The sequence below is a fragment of the Cebus imitator genome, unplaced genomic scaffold (genome assembly GCF_001604975.1).
Source record: "Cebus imitator isolate Cc_AM_T3 unplaced genomic scaffold, Cebus_imitator-1.0 Scaffold20, whole genome shotgun sequence".
In the NCBI taxonomy this organism is placed as follows: domain Eukaryota; kingdom Metazoa; phylum Chordata; class Mammalia; order Primates; family Cebidae; genus Cebus; species Cebus imitator.
In genome coordinates this window covers 3,489,405-3,502,305 of record NW_016107335.1, presented here as the reverse complement: position 1 = coordinate 3,502,305, position 12,901 = coordinate 3,489,405, and the positions used below count along the sequence as shown (strand labels likewise).

The following is a 12,901-nucleotide window of genomic DNA, read 5'->3' as shown; positions in this document are numbered from 1 at the left end:
AGCATATAGTTGATTGTTCGTTTGCTTTTAACCCACTCTGCCAATCTGTGTTGTGACAGAAGATAGTCAAGTGGGAAGTGCCAGTTGCCGATCCTTCCAGCGAAACAGCTGTTGACCTGGCAAGAACGGTTTGAAGCAACTGTGTTTGAAACTTTAGAACCTAACGTTGGTTTTCATCACTGATGGACTGGTACAGAGGCTCTGTCTGTTATTTTCATCCCCTCCACTGAAGCAGTTTCTCCTTCTGCTTTGTTCATTTTTCCTTTTTATTAGATGCATGCATTTAAAGAAATCTACCAGGTCACTAGTTGATGAGGGAGATAACAGAAGAGAGGCTTCAGTGACCACACTTAAGAAGGAATGTAATAACTAGTGGTTTTAAAAAGCCATTAAACAAATGGACAGCAACCTTCATTGAGTAACAGCAGCAACTCTGGGGAAGGAGAATCTGGTTTCTAGAGTTACTACATTGCAGTGTATAACATATCCAGTTTTATTTTTTATTTTTTGAGACAGAGTTTTGCTCTTGTTGCCCAGGTTGGAGTGCAGTGGTACAATCTTGGTGCACTGCAACCTCCACCTTCTGGGTTCAAGCAGTTCTCCTGCTTCAGCTTCCCCAGTAGCCGGGATTATAGGTGCCCACCACCACGCCTGGTTAATTTTTTGTGTTTTTGGTAGAGACGAAATTTCACCATGTTGGCCAGGCTGGTCTTGAACTCCTGACCTCAGGTGATCCGCCTGCCTGAACCTTCCAAAGTGCTGGGATTACAGGCATGAGCCACCGTGCCCGGCAAGGTATCCAGTTGTAAATAAAAAATTACAGTGTATACAAAGAAGCCTGAAAGTATGGCCATTCACAGGAAAAAACAAAACAAAACAAAACAAAAACCACCCGCAAGGATACCTAGACGTTAGATTTACTAGACAGATGCTTTAACCTTCCTAAGTATGCTTAAAGTGGTTTAGGAAACTATGAACCAGAAAACTAAAGGAAGTCTGGAGAATGCCATATAAACATGTAGAGAGTATTAATAAAGAGAAATTATTAGAAGGAAACAAATTCTGGAACTGAAAAGTCCAGTAGCTGAAGTAAACTCTTTAGAGGGAATCAGTAGCAGATTTGAGCAAGCAGAAGAATCAGCAAATTTGAAGTTCGGTTGAGATGATCCAGTTGGAAGAGCAGAACGATAAAACAATGCATAAAAATGAACAGAGCCTAAAGGACCTATGGGACACCACCAAGTACTTATATACATGTGGAGACCCAGGAGAGAAGAGAGCAGGAAATGGACAGAAAAAAAATAGAGGAAATAATGGCTGAAAATTAGCAGATTCATATGCAAATATATAGATAAAAGATCAAAGTCTGTACATCCAAGTATACCACAAACTGGGTATGTTAAAACAACAGAAATTCATTCACAGGTCAGGAGACCAGAAGTCCCTCTTAAGGTACCATCAGGGCCACACTCCTGTGAAGCCTCTAGGGGAGAATCCTTTGCTCCTTCCAGCTCTTGATGGCTTCTGGCATTCCTTGGCTTATGGCAGCATAACTCAAGTCTTTGGCTTCACATGACCTTTCTCCTTTGTGTGTGTCTGTTTGTCCCGAAATCTCCCCCTCCTTATGTAGACCCCAGTCATCACTGAATTTAGTGCCCTGTTTAATATCCAGTGTGATCAGATCTCAACTCGATTACATCTGTAAATAACTTTTTAAGTTTTAGAGACAGGGTCTTGCTCTGTTGCCCAGGCTAGACTGCAGTAACTCAGTCATAGCTGACTGCAGCCTCCGCTTCCTGGGCTCAAGCAATCCTCCCACTGCAACCTCTTGTATGGCTGAGATTACAGGTGTGCACCACCACACCCAGCTAATTTTTAAAGTTTTTTGTAGAGATAGGAGGATCCGGATATATTGCCCAGGCTGGTCTTGAACTCTCGGCCTCAAGTGACTCTACCTCAGCTTCCCAAAGTGTTGGGATTACAGGCATAAGTCACTATGCTCGGCCTTGTTTCTTAATAAAATCACATTCACAGGTGGCACAAGGAGGGGTAAGACTTAAGCATGTTTTTGGGGGCACACAGTTCAACCAGTTACAGCAATTCTGCTAGCAACAAATTTCTTCCAGTTTTGTTTATCTATGAATGTCTTATTTCACCTTAATTTTTGAAAGATCCTGTTGGTGCATTTAGGACTCTTTCTTTGAACATTTTGAATAGGTCATCTTACTGCCTCTGGCTGCTTCTGTTTTGATGAGAATCAACTATTGCAGTTCCATTGTAGGTGATGAGTCATTTTGGTCTTGGTGCTTTCAAGGTTTATTCTGTGTCTGGTTTTGGAACATTTTGACTATGTTGTGTGTGTTTGTGAATTGCCGAGTTAATTCTCATTTGAGTTTGTTGAGTTCTCTGGATGTATCATAAATAGTTTCCAGTACATTTTGGAAGTTTTCAGCCATTATTTCTTTGAGTATTTTTTCCTACTCCTGTGTGTCCTCTCCTTCAGGTGCTCCCATTTCATGTGTATTGTTGTGTCTCCTGATGGCCCCACATTTCTTTGAGGGCCATGTTCAGTTTTTATTTTCTTCTGTTCTTTGTATTATGTCTTCTCTGTTGATGTGTTTTCAAGTTTACTAATTCTTCTTCCAGTTCACATCTACTGAGCCCCTCTAATGAATTCATTTCAATTGTTTTTCCATTTTAGAATTTCTATTTGGTCTTTAAAAATAATTTCTTTTCGTGTGTGTGTGTGTGTGTGTGTGTGTGTATGTGTATGTGTATTTTTTTTTTTTTTTTTGGACGGAGTCTTTCTCTGTGGCCCAGGCTGGAGTGTGCAGTGGTGTGATCTCGGCTCACTGCAACCTCTGCCTCCTGGGCTCAAGTGATTCTCTTGCCTCAACCTCCCCAATAGCTGGAATTACAGGCGTATGTCATCACGTCTGGCTAATTTTTGTATTTTTAGTAGATACAGGGTTTCATCATGTTGGCCAGGCTGGTCTCGAACTCCTGACCTCAAGTAATCCACCTGCCTTGGCCTCCCAAAGTGCTGAGATTACAGGTGTGACCACTGCGCCTGGCCTCTATTTATATTCTTTATTTGACCTGACGCTGTCGAGATATATATATATATATATATGTATATATATATATGTATATATATATATATAGATATATATATACATATATATATATATATAATATATATTTTATCATGGCTTCATTTGATTCTTTGAATGTATTTATAATGGCTACTTAAAGATCTTTTTCTACTAAATCTGATGCCTGGTCCTCTCATATGCAGTTTTTGTTGCCAGCTTTTTGTCGTTGTTGGATTATAGGTTATACTTTCTTGTTTGTTTGACATCTTGTAATTTTTTGTTGAAATCTGGACATTTTGGATAATACGTTGTGTCAACTCTGGGTGCTGGTCTTCCTACTCTCCCACACCTGGGCTTATTACTGTTATTTGTTTCTTTACACTTTTGTTGCCTGGTTGGGTTACTTTAATGAAGTGTTTACCCCTCCCGTGAAGCTTCTGAAATTGCTCCATGGTGACCACAGCCTTGGGCATACCCAGTTACCCTGGGATGATTGTCATGGCTTTGACTGTCTCTTTCTGAGCACACCTTCCATAATGCCCAGGGACATAAATTGCTTTATAGGTTGAGCCAAACACATTCAGGTTCCTTTGAATGGATAGTGTTCGAGATTTGTTCAGATTCAAGTGGAGGCCCTCCCCAACTGTCTGTGTCTCCATTTCTCTCCAGCACAGCAGCTCATCTACATTCTGACCATATCTCCAGATGCTTTTACCACTCTCTTCCCAATTAGAACCCTCATCAGAACCCTCCCTCACTGTTTTTGGGAGCACTCTTTGGCTTGAAGTCAGTTTCTTTGGAGAGTTTTGGAGTACTTTGTTCTAAATGTCTGCTCCCTCACCTGTCACCTCTCTAAGCCACAGCACTTGTGCTGTGGGTGTGGACAGTGGTGTATTGTAACCCTTGCTTTAGGAGCTGAGTGCCCGGGAACTGGGAGAAAGCAGCAGCCCCAAGTCTCCTCAACTTGACTTTCTTGCTATGGGAACCCCAGCCCTTGACGCAGGGCAGGGGTTCTCTGGGCCCAGCAGTGTCTGTCCCATGAATAGGACCTGAGTGGCAGAAAGCCGCCACCTCTCACTCACACTCACCGAGAACTCAGCCTCAACAGCAGGTAGGTGGGGGTGGGATGAGAAATGTAGAGGTCCTTGTCCTCCCGCTGGGAGCTGGGTGTGGAAGGCATCCTGTGTTCTTGGCTGCACTGCTCTGGAGTAGAGTCTTAGTGTTACTGAGTTTTGAGGATGAGGAGGGGGTGGGTCTTGGTTCAAAACCCATTAATTCTTGCTGCCATTCTTGCCAAATTTTGGTAGATGTCTGGAATAAGTGTGTTTTCATTTGTTGTATGTCCTTAGAATTATTTTTAGAGACTTTGAGTGGTTATTTTATAAAATAGTTTTCACAAAGCTCACAGGGAGAGGACCAGTGGAGCTCCTTATTCTGTCATATTGGAAGTGGAATTTCTTGAGGCTACTAATTCTTTAATGTCTTTCGTTCTTGGATCTTTTTTTTTTTAAGTACCTGTTCTGTTTGGTAGTTGTATTAGGCCGTTCTCACATGGCTGTAAAGAAATACTGGAGACTGGGTAATTTATAAAGAAGAGAGGTTTAATTGGTTCATGGTTCTATAGGCTGTACAAGCCTGGTCAGTGTCTACTCAGTTTCTGGGGAGGCCTCAGGGAGCTTTTACTCATGGTGGAATGCCAAGCCAGAGCAGACACTTAATCTCATATGGCAAAAGAAGGAGCAAGAGAGTGAATGGAGGTGGGTAGGGGTTCCACACTGTACAACAACCAGATCTCCAGAGAGCTCCCTGGCTGTGGTGAGTTCAACACCAAACCATGCAGGATCTGCCCCGTGACCCAAACGCCTCCCATCAGGCCCCACCTCCAACACTGGGGATTACAATTCAACGTGCGATTTGGCAGGGACGTATATTCAAACTGTATCAGTAGTGTTTGGTAAGAGGAGATATATTACTTTGGTAGAACTTTATTGATTAATTTCCAGCTCCAGGCTGGCAAAATTCCTGAGGCTTTACAGGTGTTTATATTATCTGGCCCTCCCTACCCCAACCACCTACCCCTAGGTAGATTCTTTCTGGGGAGAGAGATCTATGTGCTGCTATCTCTCAGACCTCTTTGCTTGTATATGTATCTGCAATGAAAACCTTTACTTTCAGCTCTTTACTAGGAATAATAATAACTTTGTCAGGTGCCACCCACTTGTCAGTTCTTGTATTTTAAAATACGTTGTCAAGTGTAATGTTCCAGCAAATTTATGAAGCAGATAGTAACTTCATTTTACAGAAAGAGAGACAGGCCTCTAAAGGGCTGTGCTCTTAATTGCTCTTTCTGCACTGTCCATTTCAGTAGCCACTCGCTGCAGATGGCACCAAGCACTTGGAATGTGGCTTGTCCACACTGAGATGTGAGATGTGCTGTGTGTGCAAAATAAGCACTTAGTATGGAAAAAATGTAAAATATGCTGTTAATATTTTCTGTACTGGTTATACACTATGATTTTACATGTATACACACACACACACACACACACACACACACACACACACACACACACACACACACATACATACATACATACATATATATATATATATATATTTTGAGACAGAGTCTTTCCCCAGGCAGTGCAGTGGCGCGATCTTGGCTCAGTACAACTTTCACCTCCTGAATTCAAGCGATTCTCGTGCCTCAGCCTCCCAAGTAGCTGGGACTGTGGACGCACACCTCCATGCCTGGCGAATTTCTTTTTGTATTTTTCAGTAGAGAAGTGGTTTTGCTGTGTTGGCCAGGCTGGCCTCAAACTCCTGACCTCAAATCATCCACTCGCCTCTGCGTCCCAAAACGGTGGGATTACAGGCGTGAGCCACTGCACCTGGCCATATATACTATGATAATATTTGGGACATACTCTGTTAAATGTATTGTTAAAATTGCACCTGTTAAGTTTCGTCTATTTCCCTTGACCGTTTAAAAATGTGACTACTAGAAAGCCTGGAATTAGATGTGTGCTTATACTTTCTTCGCTCTGCACTTCTCTGCATTATCGTTATTTTGCTTAAATAGAATCTTAGCTTTCCATGATTTGGAAAAGTGTGCCAATTACAAAAAGTATTATAAAAGTCTCTAACTTTTAGCATATCACATTTTGTTTCTTTTATGTAGTAAAAAAAACACTCAAAACCCATTTTATAAAGAAAACACTTTACTAACATTTGTGATTAAAAAAAAAAAAAAACAAAACTATTCCATTAGTCATTTTTCATGCCTAATAGTGTTCAGTAAGTTGTTTTTCTTGGATAGCTTTGTTTTTTAAAAGGCATTTCATTATTAAAAATGGCTAAGTGTTTATGATAGTTATATGTGAAACTTTTGTAATTTAAAATGTCAAGTCAGGAAATCTTAAAAAAATTGTTTGTGTTTGAATTATTTGCATTGTGTCTGTTTTAACTTAATAAAACTGATTTCAATGGACTCTTCTCGTAGATGACGACTTTGATCAGTTTGATAAGCCTGGTGCGGAACGGTCCTGGAGAAGAAGAGCTGCTGATGAGGACTGGGACAGGTATGTACGCTCATATCCTTCTCTTGAGTGCCTGTGCCCATTTCTCTGATTCTGATGCTTGGCTTCAGAGACATCTTTACTGAACACAGCACCTTGACTACCTGAAGCTCTCTCTTGAGTGGGGCTATCCCTCCTGGGCTAAAGTGAAGCTTGTCCATGCAGAAGGCTGTGGTGGGCCCCTATTCCAGGCCTGTGTTGTATGCAGGGCTGCCAACAGAACATAAGTCTTCTTTTCTTTTTCTTTGTTTTTGTACAGTAATGGTACTGACTTTGTAGATACCTAGAACCATTGCTGGAGCAGCTTTGTGTTGGAGTTCTCTTTCAGCTCTACTGTGTACTAAATGTCTAGCTACACTTTAACATTTTTTTGTTCTAATATGTGTAGGATGGTATTTTACTATTTTAATTTGCATTTTCCTGGTTACTAGTGAAGATGAAAATGCCTGTTTAGGAACAGATGAAAATGACCTGTTTAGGAATACACGCAAACACAATGTAAAAATCAATTATGTTAGTAATGATGGATGGCAGTTTGATGTAGTGGTTACCTCTGGCAAGGAGTTTTAATAGAGATTAGAGATGTGTTCTGGGAGAAATACACTGTGGGGCTTAATCTGGGTGGTGGGGCTGAGAAATGGTGATTCTTTACAACTTTCTTAACATCTTAAATACTGTGTTAACAAAGTGTAACAATTACTTTGAAGCTGCAGTCAGTTTGAAAACAGCAGTGTCACGTATACAAATTTTAAAGAGTAAATCTACCTTGAAAACTATGAGGCTCTTACAGTCCACATAAAGCTGATTGCTCTTCAGTGACTCGTGTAGTGTATTAGGATTCTCCAGAGGAGCAGAACCAAAAGAATATATGTAGAAAGATTCATTAGGAAAGACTGGCTCATGTGACTATGGAGACTGAGAAGTTACACGGTCTGCAGAGTGGTATAGTTCCAGTCTCAGCCCATTGACCTGAGAACCAGGGGAGCCAGTGATGGAAGTCCCTGTCTGAGCCTGAAGGCCTGAGAACCAGGAGCACCCACGTCTGAGGGCAGAAGATAGCTCACCTCAAGAAGAGGGTGAATTTGCCCAACTCCAACTTTTTGGTTAATGTCTGCCCACATTGGTGAGGATGGATTTCTTTACCCAGTCTTTGGAATCATTGCTAATCAGCTCTGGAGGCACCCTCATGGACTTTCACAGAAATCATGTTTTGTCAGGTAGCTGGGCACCTCTTATCCCAGTCAAGCTGATGCACAAAGTCAGCCAGTGTGCGTTTTAACAATTAAATAATGCTGAAACACGAAGTCTTTCCTAGAAAATAAATGGTCTTACTAGGAAGTACTAAAGCTAGTTTTGTCTAAAACACTGCAATGGTGAGTTGAATAAAGTGTGAAATGGGTCTTTTAGTAGCTTACTCATCATTTGAAGTTCCTCTTTGAATGGTCTGTTCACATCTGTTTGTTTTTCTTTTGGGTTGTCTTTTGCTTATTGATTTTAGGGAAATTTATTTTTATTGTTTATAGATGTCTCCTCCCAGTCTGTGGCATGTGTTTCCTTAAAAAGCAGGCTTTAGGTTTTTGAAAAGAATACAGTCAACTGTATAATTTTTTCTGTATGGTTTTTTATTCTTTTTTTTTTTTATTAAAACATGAAAAAAAAAGTATTTGGAAACCCTTTTCAGGCTTCCAAGAAAGTTGCGAGAATAATACAGAAAGTCCCACTTGACCCTCTCTCACACTCAGGAGCTGCTTTTTGTCAATTCATGTTGTCATTCTAATTCTTTACATACATGGATATACTGTGTGTGTAAAATTTTCTTTCCTGTACCATTTGACAATAGGTTGCAGGCTCCCACTTCTGAATGCTTCAGTATAGTTTAGCATGTATTTCCTTCAAAACAGGAACTTTCACTTGTATAAATAGTGTATAGTTTTTAAAGTCAGGAAGTTTGACAGACATCTAATTCTATATATGTGAGATTTGCTGTTGTTTTGGAGACAGGGTGTTTCTCTGTCACCCAGGTGGAGTATAACGGTGTGATCATAGCAAACAGGAACTCCTGGGCTCAAGCATGCTCCTGCCTTGGTCTTCCAGAGTGCTGGGATTACAGGCGTGAGCTAGTGTGCTCTGTCCAATTCTATTTTTTATTCTACAGTGGTTATTCAGGTGGTTTTCAGTTGTCCCAATAATGTCCTTAATACCCCTCAAAAGAATTTTGTTCTGGTTCAAGATTCGGATCATACATTGCATTTTTCTTTCATTATTGTGAAAGAATTCTGTAGTCTGTCTTTTATGACGTCGACATTTTTGAAGAGTACAGGCCATTTATTTTGGCTTGCTGGTGTTCCATCGTGACTGGCGCAGGCCGTGCCTTGTGGTCAGGATAGATGATGTGCAGCCTCCTGAGCGCCCACTTCATGAGGCACAGGAAAGTGGTTTGTGCTTTTTGTCCTTAAAAAATTCTTCCCTACCTTGTATTCTGGGTGTCTCCTGCATGTGTCTATGAAAGTTGTAATTTTTTTAAACAGTTAGATACGTAAGCTGCCTGAAATTGATTAAATTGATTGGTTTTTTTTAACTTACTAACAAGTTCAAGCATATGTGAAAATAGTCTCATACGGTGAACCCAGTGTGCCATCCTCCAGTTTCACTCGTTATCAGCATATAGCCAATCTCTCATCCATGCTCTCTGCACCTCCCTCAGATCAGTTTCACAATTCCATCTGAAAATTTTCAGAATATATTTTTCTAAAATGGCTTTACAGGAATTTACAAATACAGCCACAGTAGTTACTGTATCTAAATTATTACGTTATGGCCCCTATTACGTAAATATCTTAGTGTTTACATTTCCCTGATTGTCTCTTATATTTTTGTGTATCTGTGTATGCGTATGTAGATGCATATATGTATATGTATATGTGTATACACACATTTTAAATATATGTGTGCGTATACTGTACACTTACACAGTGTGGATATGGGTCTGTGTATTTTTTTATAGTTTGAATTGGGTCCACATGGTAATTGATGGGTATGTATTTCAAGTGTTGTTTCATATGCAGGCTCTCCCCCATCTTATTTTTAGATCCATGCAATTTTTGTTGAAGAAACAAGGTAGTGTGTTTTCTAGAATTTTTCCTTCTGCTGATTGCACTCCTTGAGGTGTTTTTAGCATGCCCCTTAACTGCTGATATTTTATGTGAATTAACAGATCTAGAAGTGGATGGGATTCAGGTGTGAACTTGGCGGGGGCTGGGGTGTGGCAGTGTTGTAAGTTTGCTGTGTTCCTCATCAGAAGCTACTTGGGGGCTGGTGGACTTCAAGTGGTGAGATGTCTGCTTTTTCGGTGACCTATGAACTAGTTGCTTCTTCTGAGGTGGAGATTATATGGAAACGACAGGGTAAGTGATTGAGCCTTTCCGGTTGTTTACCAAGTTTCAAGCTCGGACGTCAGCCTTAGCATCTTGCACGGGTGAGTTTTGTATTTGAATTGTTTTGAAACCTAGGTTTAAATGTTGGTTGTGTTGAATCCATTGTAGTTGAGTATCTTTATTGGTGGTTACATTGCCTGATATTTGTTCGACTGGGATTTCTTCTGGTTGGCTCCGTGTCCATTTGACATGACTTTAGATGCCTTTGGCAGCTGTCTTGCTTTCTGCTCTGTTGGAACTTGTTTTGGTCATGGTGTGAGACAGGGTTCTAGTTTTTATTGTTTTTTTTTTTTTTTTTTTTTTTTTTTTTTTTTTTTTTTTTTTTTTTTTTTTTACTGTTGTCTCAGTGTTGTTTTTGTGCAGACTTTTTTTATACTGCCTTCAGTGACATTTGCATATATGAAGATTTTGCCACATGTATTTCTTTTTTGACATTTTAAGTGTAAGACAGCCTGTCTGTGTGCTGCATGACACAGAGAGAGACACTTGGAAGTTGAGAAGAGTGGGTCAGGAATTACTATGGTAAGTCCTTCTGCCATGCTGTACTGGTGGTGTTTGGACGAATAGGATGCCATTGCTTAACCAACACCTGTTTTTTTTTTTTTTTAAATATGAATGTCTCATGTCTCCCTGCAAGAAAGAGAAAAAAGAGATAGTACACTCAAAAAGTTGTTTTTGTTTTTTAAGAGTCTGCTCTGGAGTGCAGTGGTGTGATCTCAGCTTACTGCCTCTATCTCCCAGGTCCAAGTGATTCTCGTGTCTCAGTTTCCTGAGTAGCTGGGATTACAGGCATGTGCAACCGCACCTGGCTCACTTTTATATTTTTAGGAGAGCAAGAGTTTCGCCATGTTGGCCAGGCTAGTCTTGAACTCCTGGCCTCAGGTAATCCAACCGCCTCAACCTCCCAAAGTGCTGAGATTATAGGCGTGAGCCACCACACCCTGCCCAGAAAGTTTTAACTGAAGAAATTTAATGAAGGGTCTATTTACAGGGCAGGGTTAAAGAATTAATGAGTTCATTCTCATCCAAGGAGTACGAGCGCCTGCCCAGGCCTTGTCGGAAGTGGTGTCCTAGGGTCCGGTGAGGGCTGATGGGGGAGTGATATTGTAGTCTCCATCCCTTCAGGTGAGAAGGGAGAGGCTAGTCTTTCTCCTCCCATTTGGTGACGTTATGTTGGTGCCTCCCATTGGGCGAATCCATCTGGAAGCCAGAGGTTAGGACAGCCTGCGCCAGCTACTCCTGGAGGACACAATCCAGGCACAGAGCAGGCAGGTAGGACGGAGAGAGGACTGGAGCGGGGAGGACCCAGAGACTACGGCCCCATGTTCAGTGGTCGAGTTCACTTCTGGTTTTGAAAGGCTGCAGACAAGCAGCTGACAACAAATACTTGTTTCTTGAAAAACGTCTTTTAGGATAACTTTGTTTCTAAGTAAAAATATACATGCTTTCAAAGACCTCATTGTCTATAAGCTTTAATGAGAATGAGAAATGCTTGCGGAAAGGTTGTTTGTACTCAAGTTGTGATTACTGGTGGAATCTTTAGGGTGCTCTGAAATTGAACGCAGGAAACCTCTTCATCAGCCCACTGTTTGTTTTATTTCCTAGAACGCTTATTGCTACTGGCAGCCAGAGTGACTGCTTAGCCCTTTGAAATGGCCAGATGTCGACCAGTCATTTCCATTAGTTCATTGTTGTTTTTGGCAGGAGTTGATGTAGTTTTACATATGTAAATGTATTCCTATGTGTACATCCTTTGTGAGGGTCCAGCTTTACAATGACAAGAAGAAAGGTCCACGTAGTTTCTGTGGGTGTGTGCATAGTAGTTAGGACTTGGACTCTCATTGGTGTCGCCATTTCCTAGCTGGGCGACCTTGGCCAAATTATCATCTTAATGTCTCTGTTTTCACGTTTTAAAAATGGGAACAGGTAAGGGTCTACCTGAGACGGTTATGATGTCAATTAAAAGCTCATATATGTGGAACATGTCAAGTGGTGCCTGGCACAGTAGTGTGCTGAGCAGAGGCTGTGGATCGCTGGGGCTGCTGTTGATGCGTGCTGTGGCTCTCTACGCACTGTCCTTCATCCTGTTTCTCATTAGTCATGAAACAAGTACCAGTCTTCATTTTCTCTACGCATTTTATAGTTGATATGCTTACTTACCTTTTAAAAATGTTTTTGTTTAGAAATAAGTAGTTATTAAAGGTTGATTTGTTTCCATGTACTTGTCAGCAAAAGACACAGATACTTTCCAGATTTTTGCTTGTGTAATTACTAACACCTGTTCTTATGACTTTGTCAGTTAGTGCACCCTGGGAAACTGGTATCACACTCCGTTTTTAGTTACTTAAGGTGATGGTATAGAGGGGTGCCTGTCTTCAAAGCAGTGTTTGTGTGTTTCTGGTTATCTGGAATCAAATTCTCAAATGGGATTGACTAAGACAGTGTTGTTTTCTCCCTGCCTCTGGAGGGTAGTTGGAGCACTGAAGATACAAAAATTGTATTTAACAAATGATAGTGGTTTTAAAATGTTGGAAGAAGCTATATGTTATTCTCTTGTAACTGTCTTATAGGAGTCTGTGAAAGATTGCTTTTCAAGGGCTGTTAAGTTCTTGTCCTGCATCTGTCGCTGCTGTGCGACCTTAGGCAAGTTATTTAATGTATTGCCCTTATTTTCTTTATCTGTAAAATGAGGATATAGGACTCATTGCAGAATAACTTAAAATGATGAATAAAGTCTATAGTGCATGAATTAAATTATTTGTCAGGTTTTTAGTTCTAAAAGGCATTATACAGA

The 12,901-nt window shown here is 40.7% G+C and overlaps 1 protein-coding gene across 8 annotated transcripts in view; it reads left to right on the top strand.

Moving 5' to 3' along the window:
- Positions 1–12,901, top strand: part of RBM33 (RNA binding motif protein 33) — a 136,742-nt gene that overhangs the window by 14,716 nt on the left and 109,125 nt on the right. For all 8 annotated transcript variants that reach the window (XM_017519650.2, XM_017519664.2, XM_017519644.2 and 5 more), the window contains exon 2: positions 6,598–6,676. In XM_017519650.2, coding sequence (XP_017375139.1) covers positions 6,598–6,676 — 79 coding nt within the window. The remainder of the gene's footprint in view (positions 1–6,597; positions 6,677–12,901) is intronic.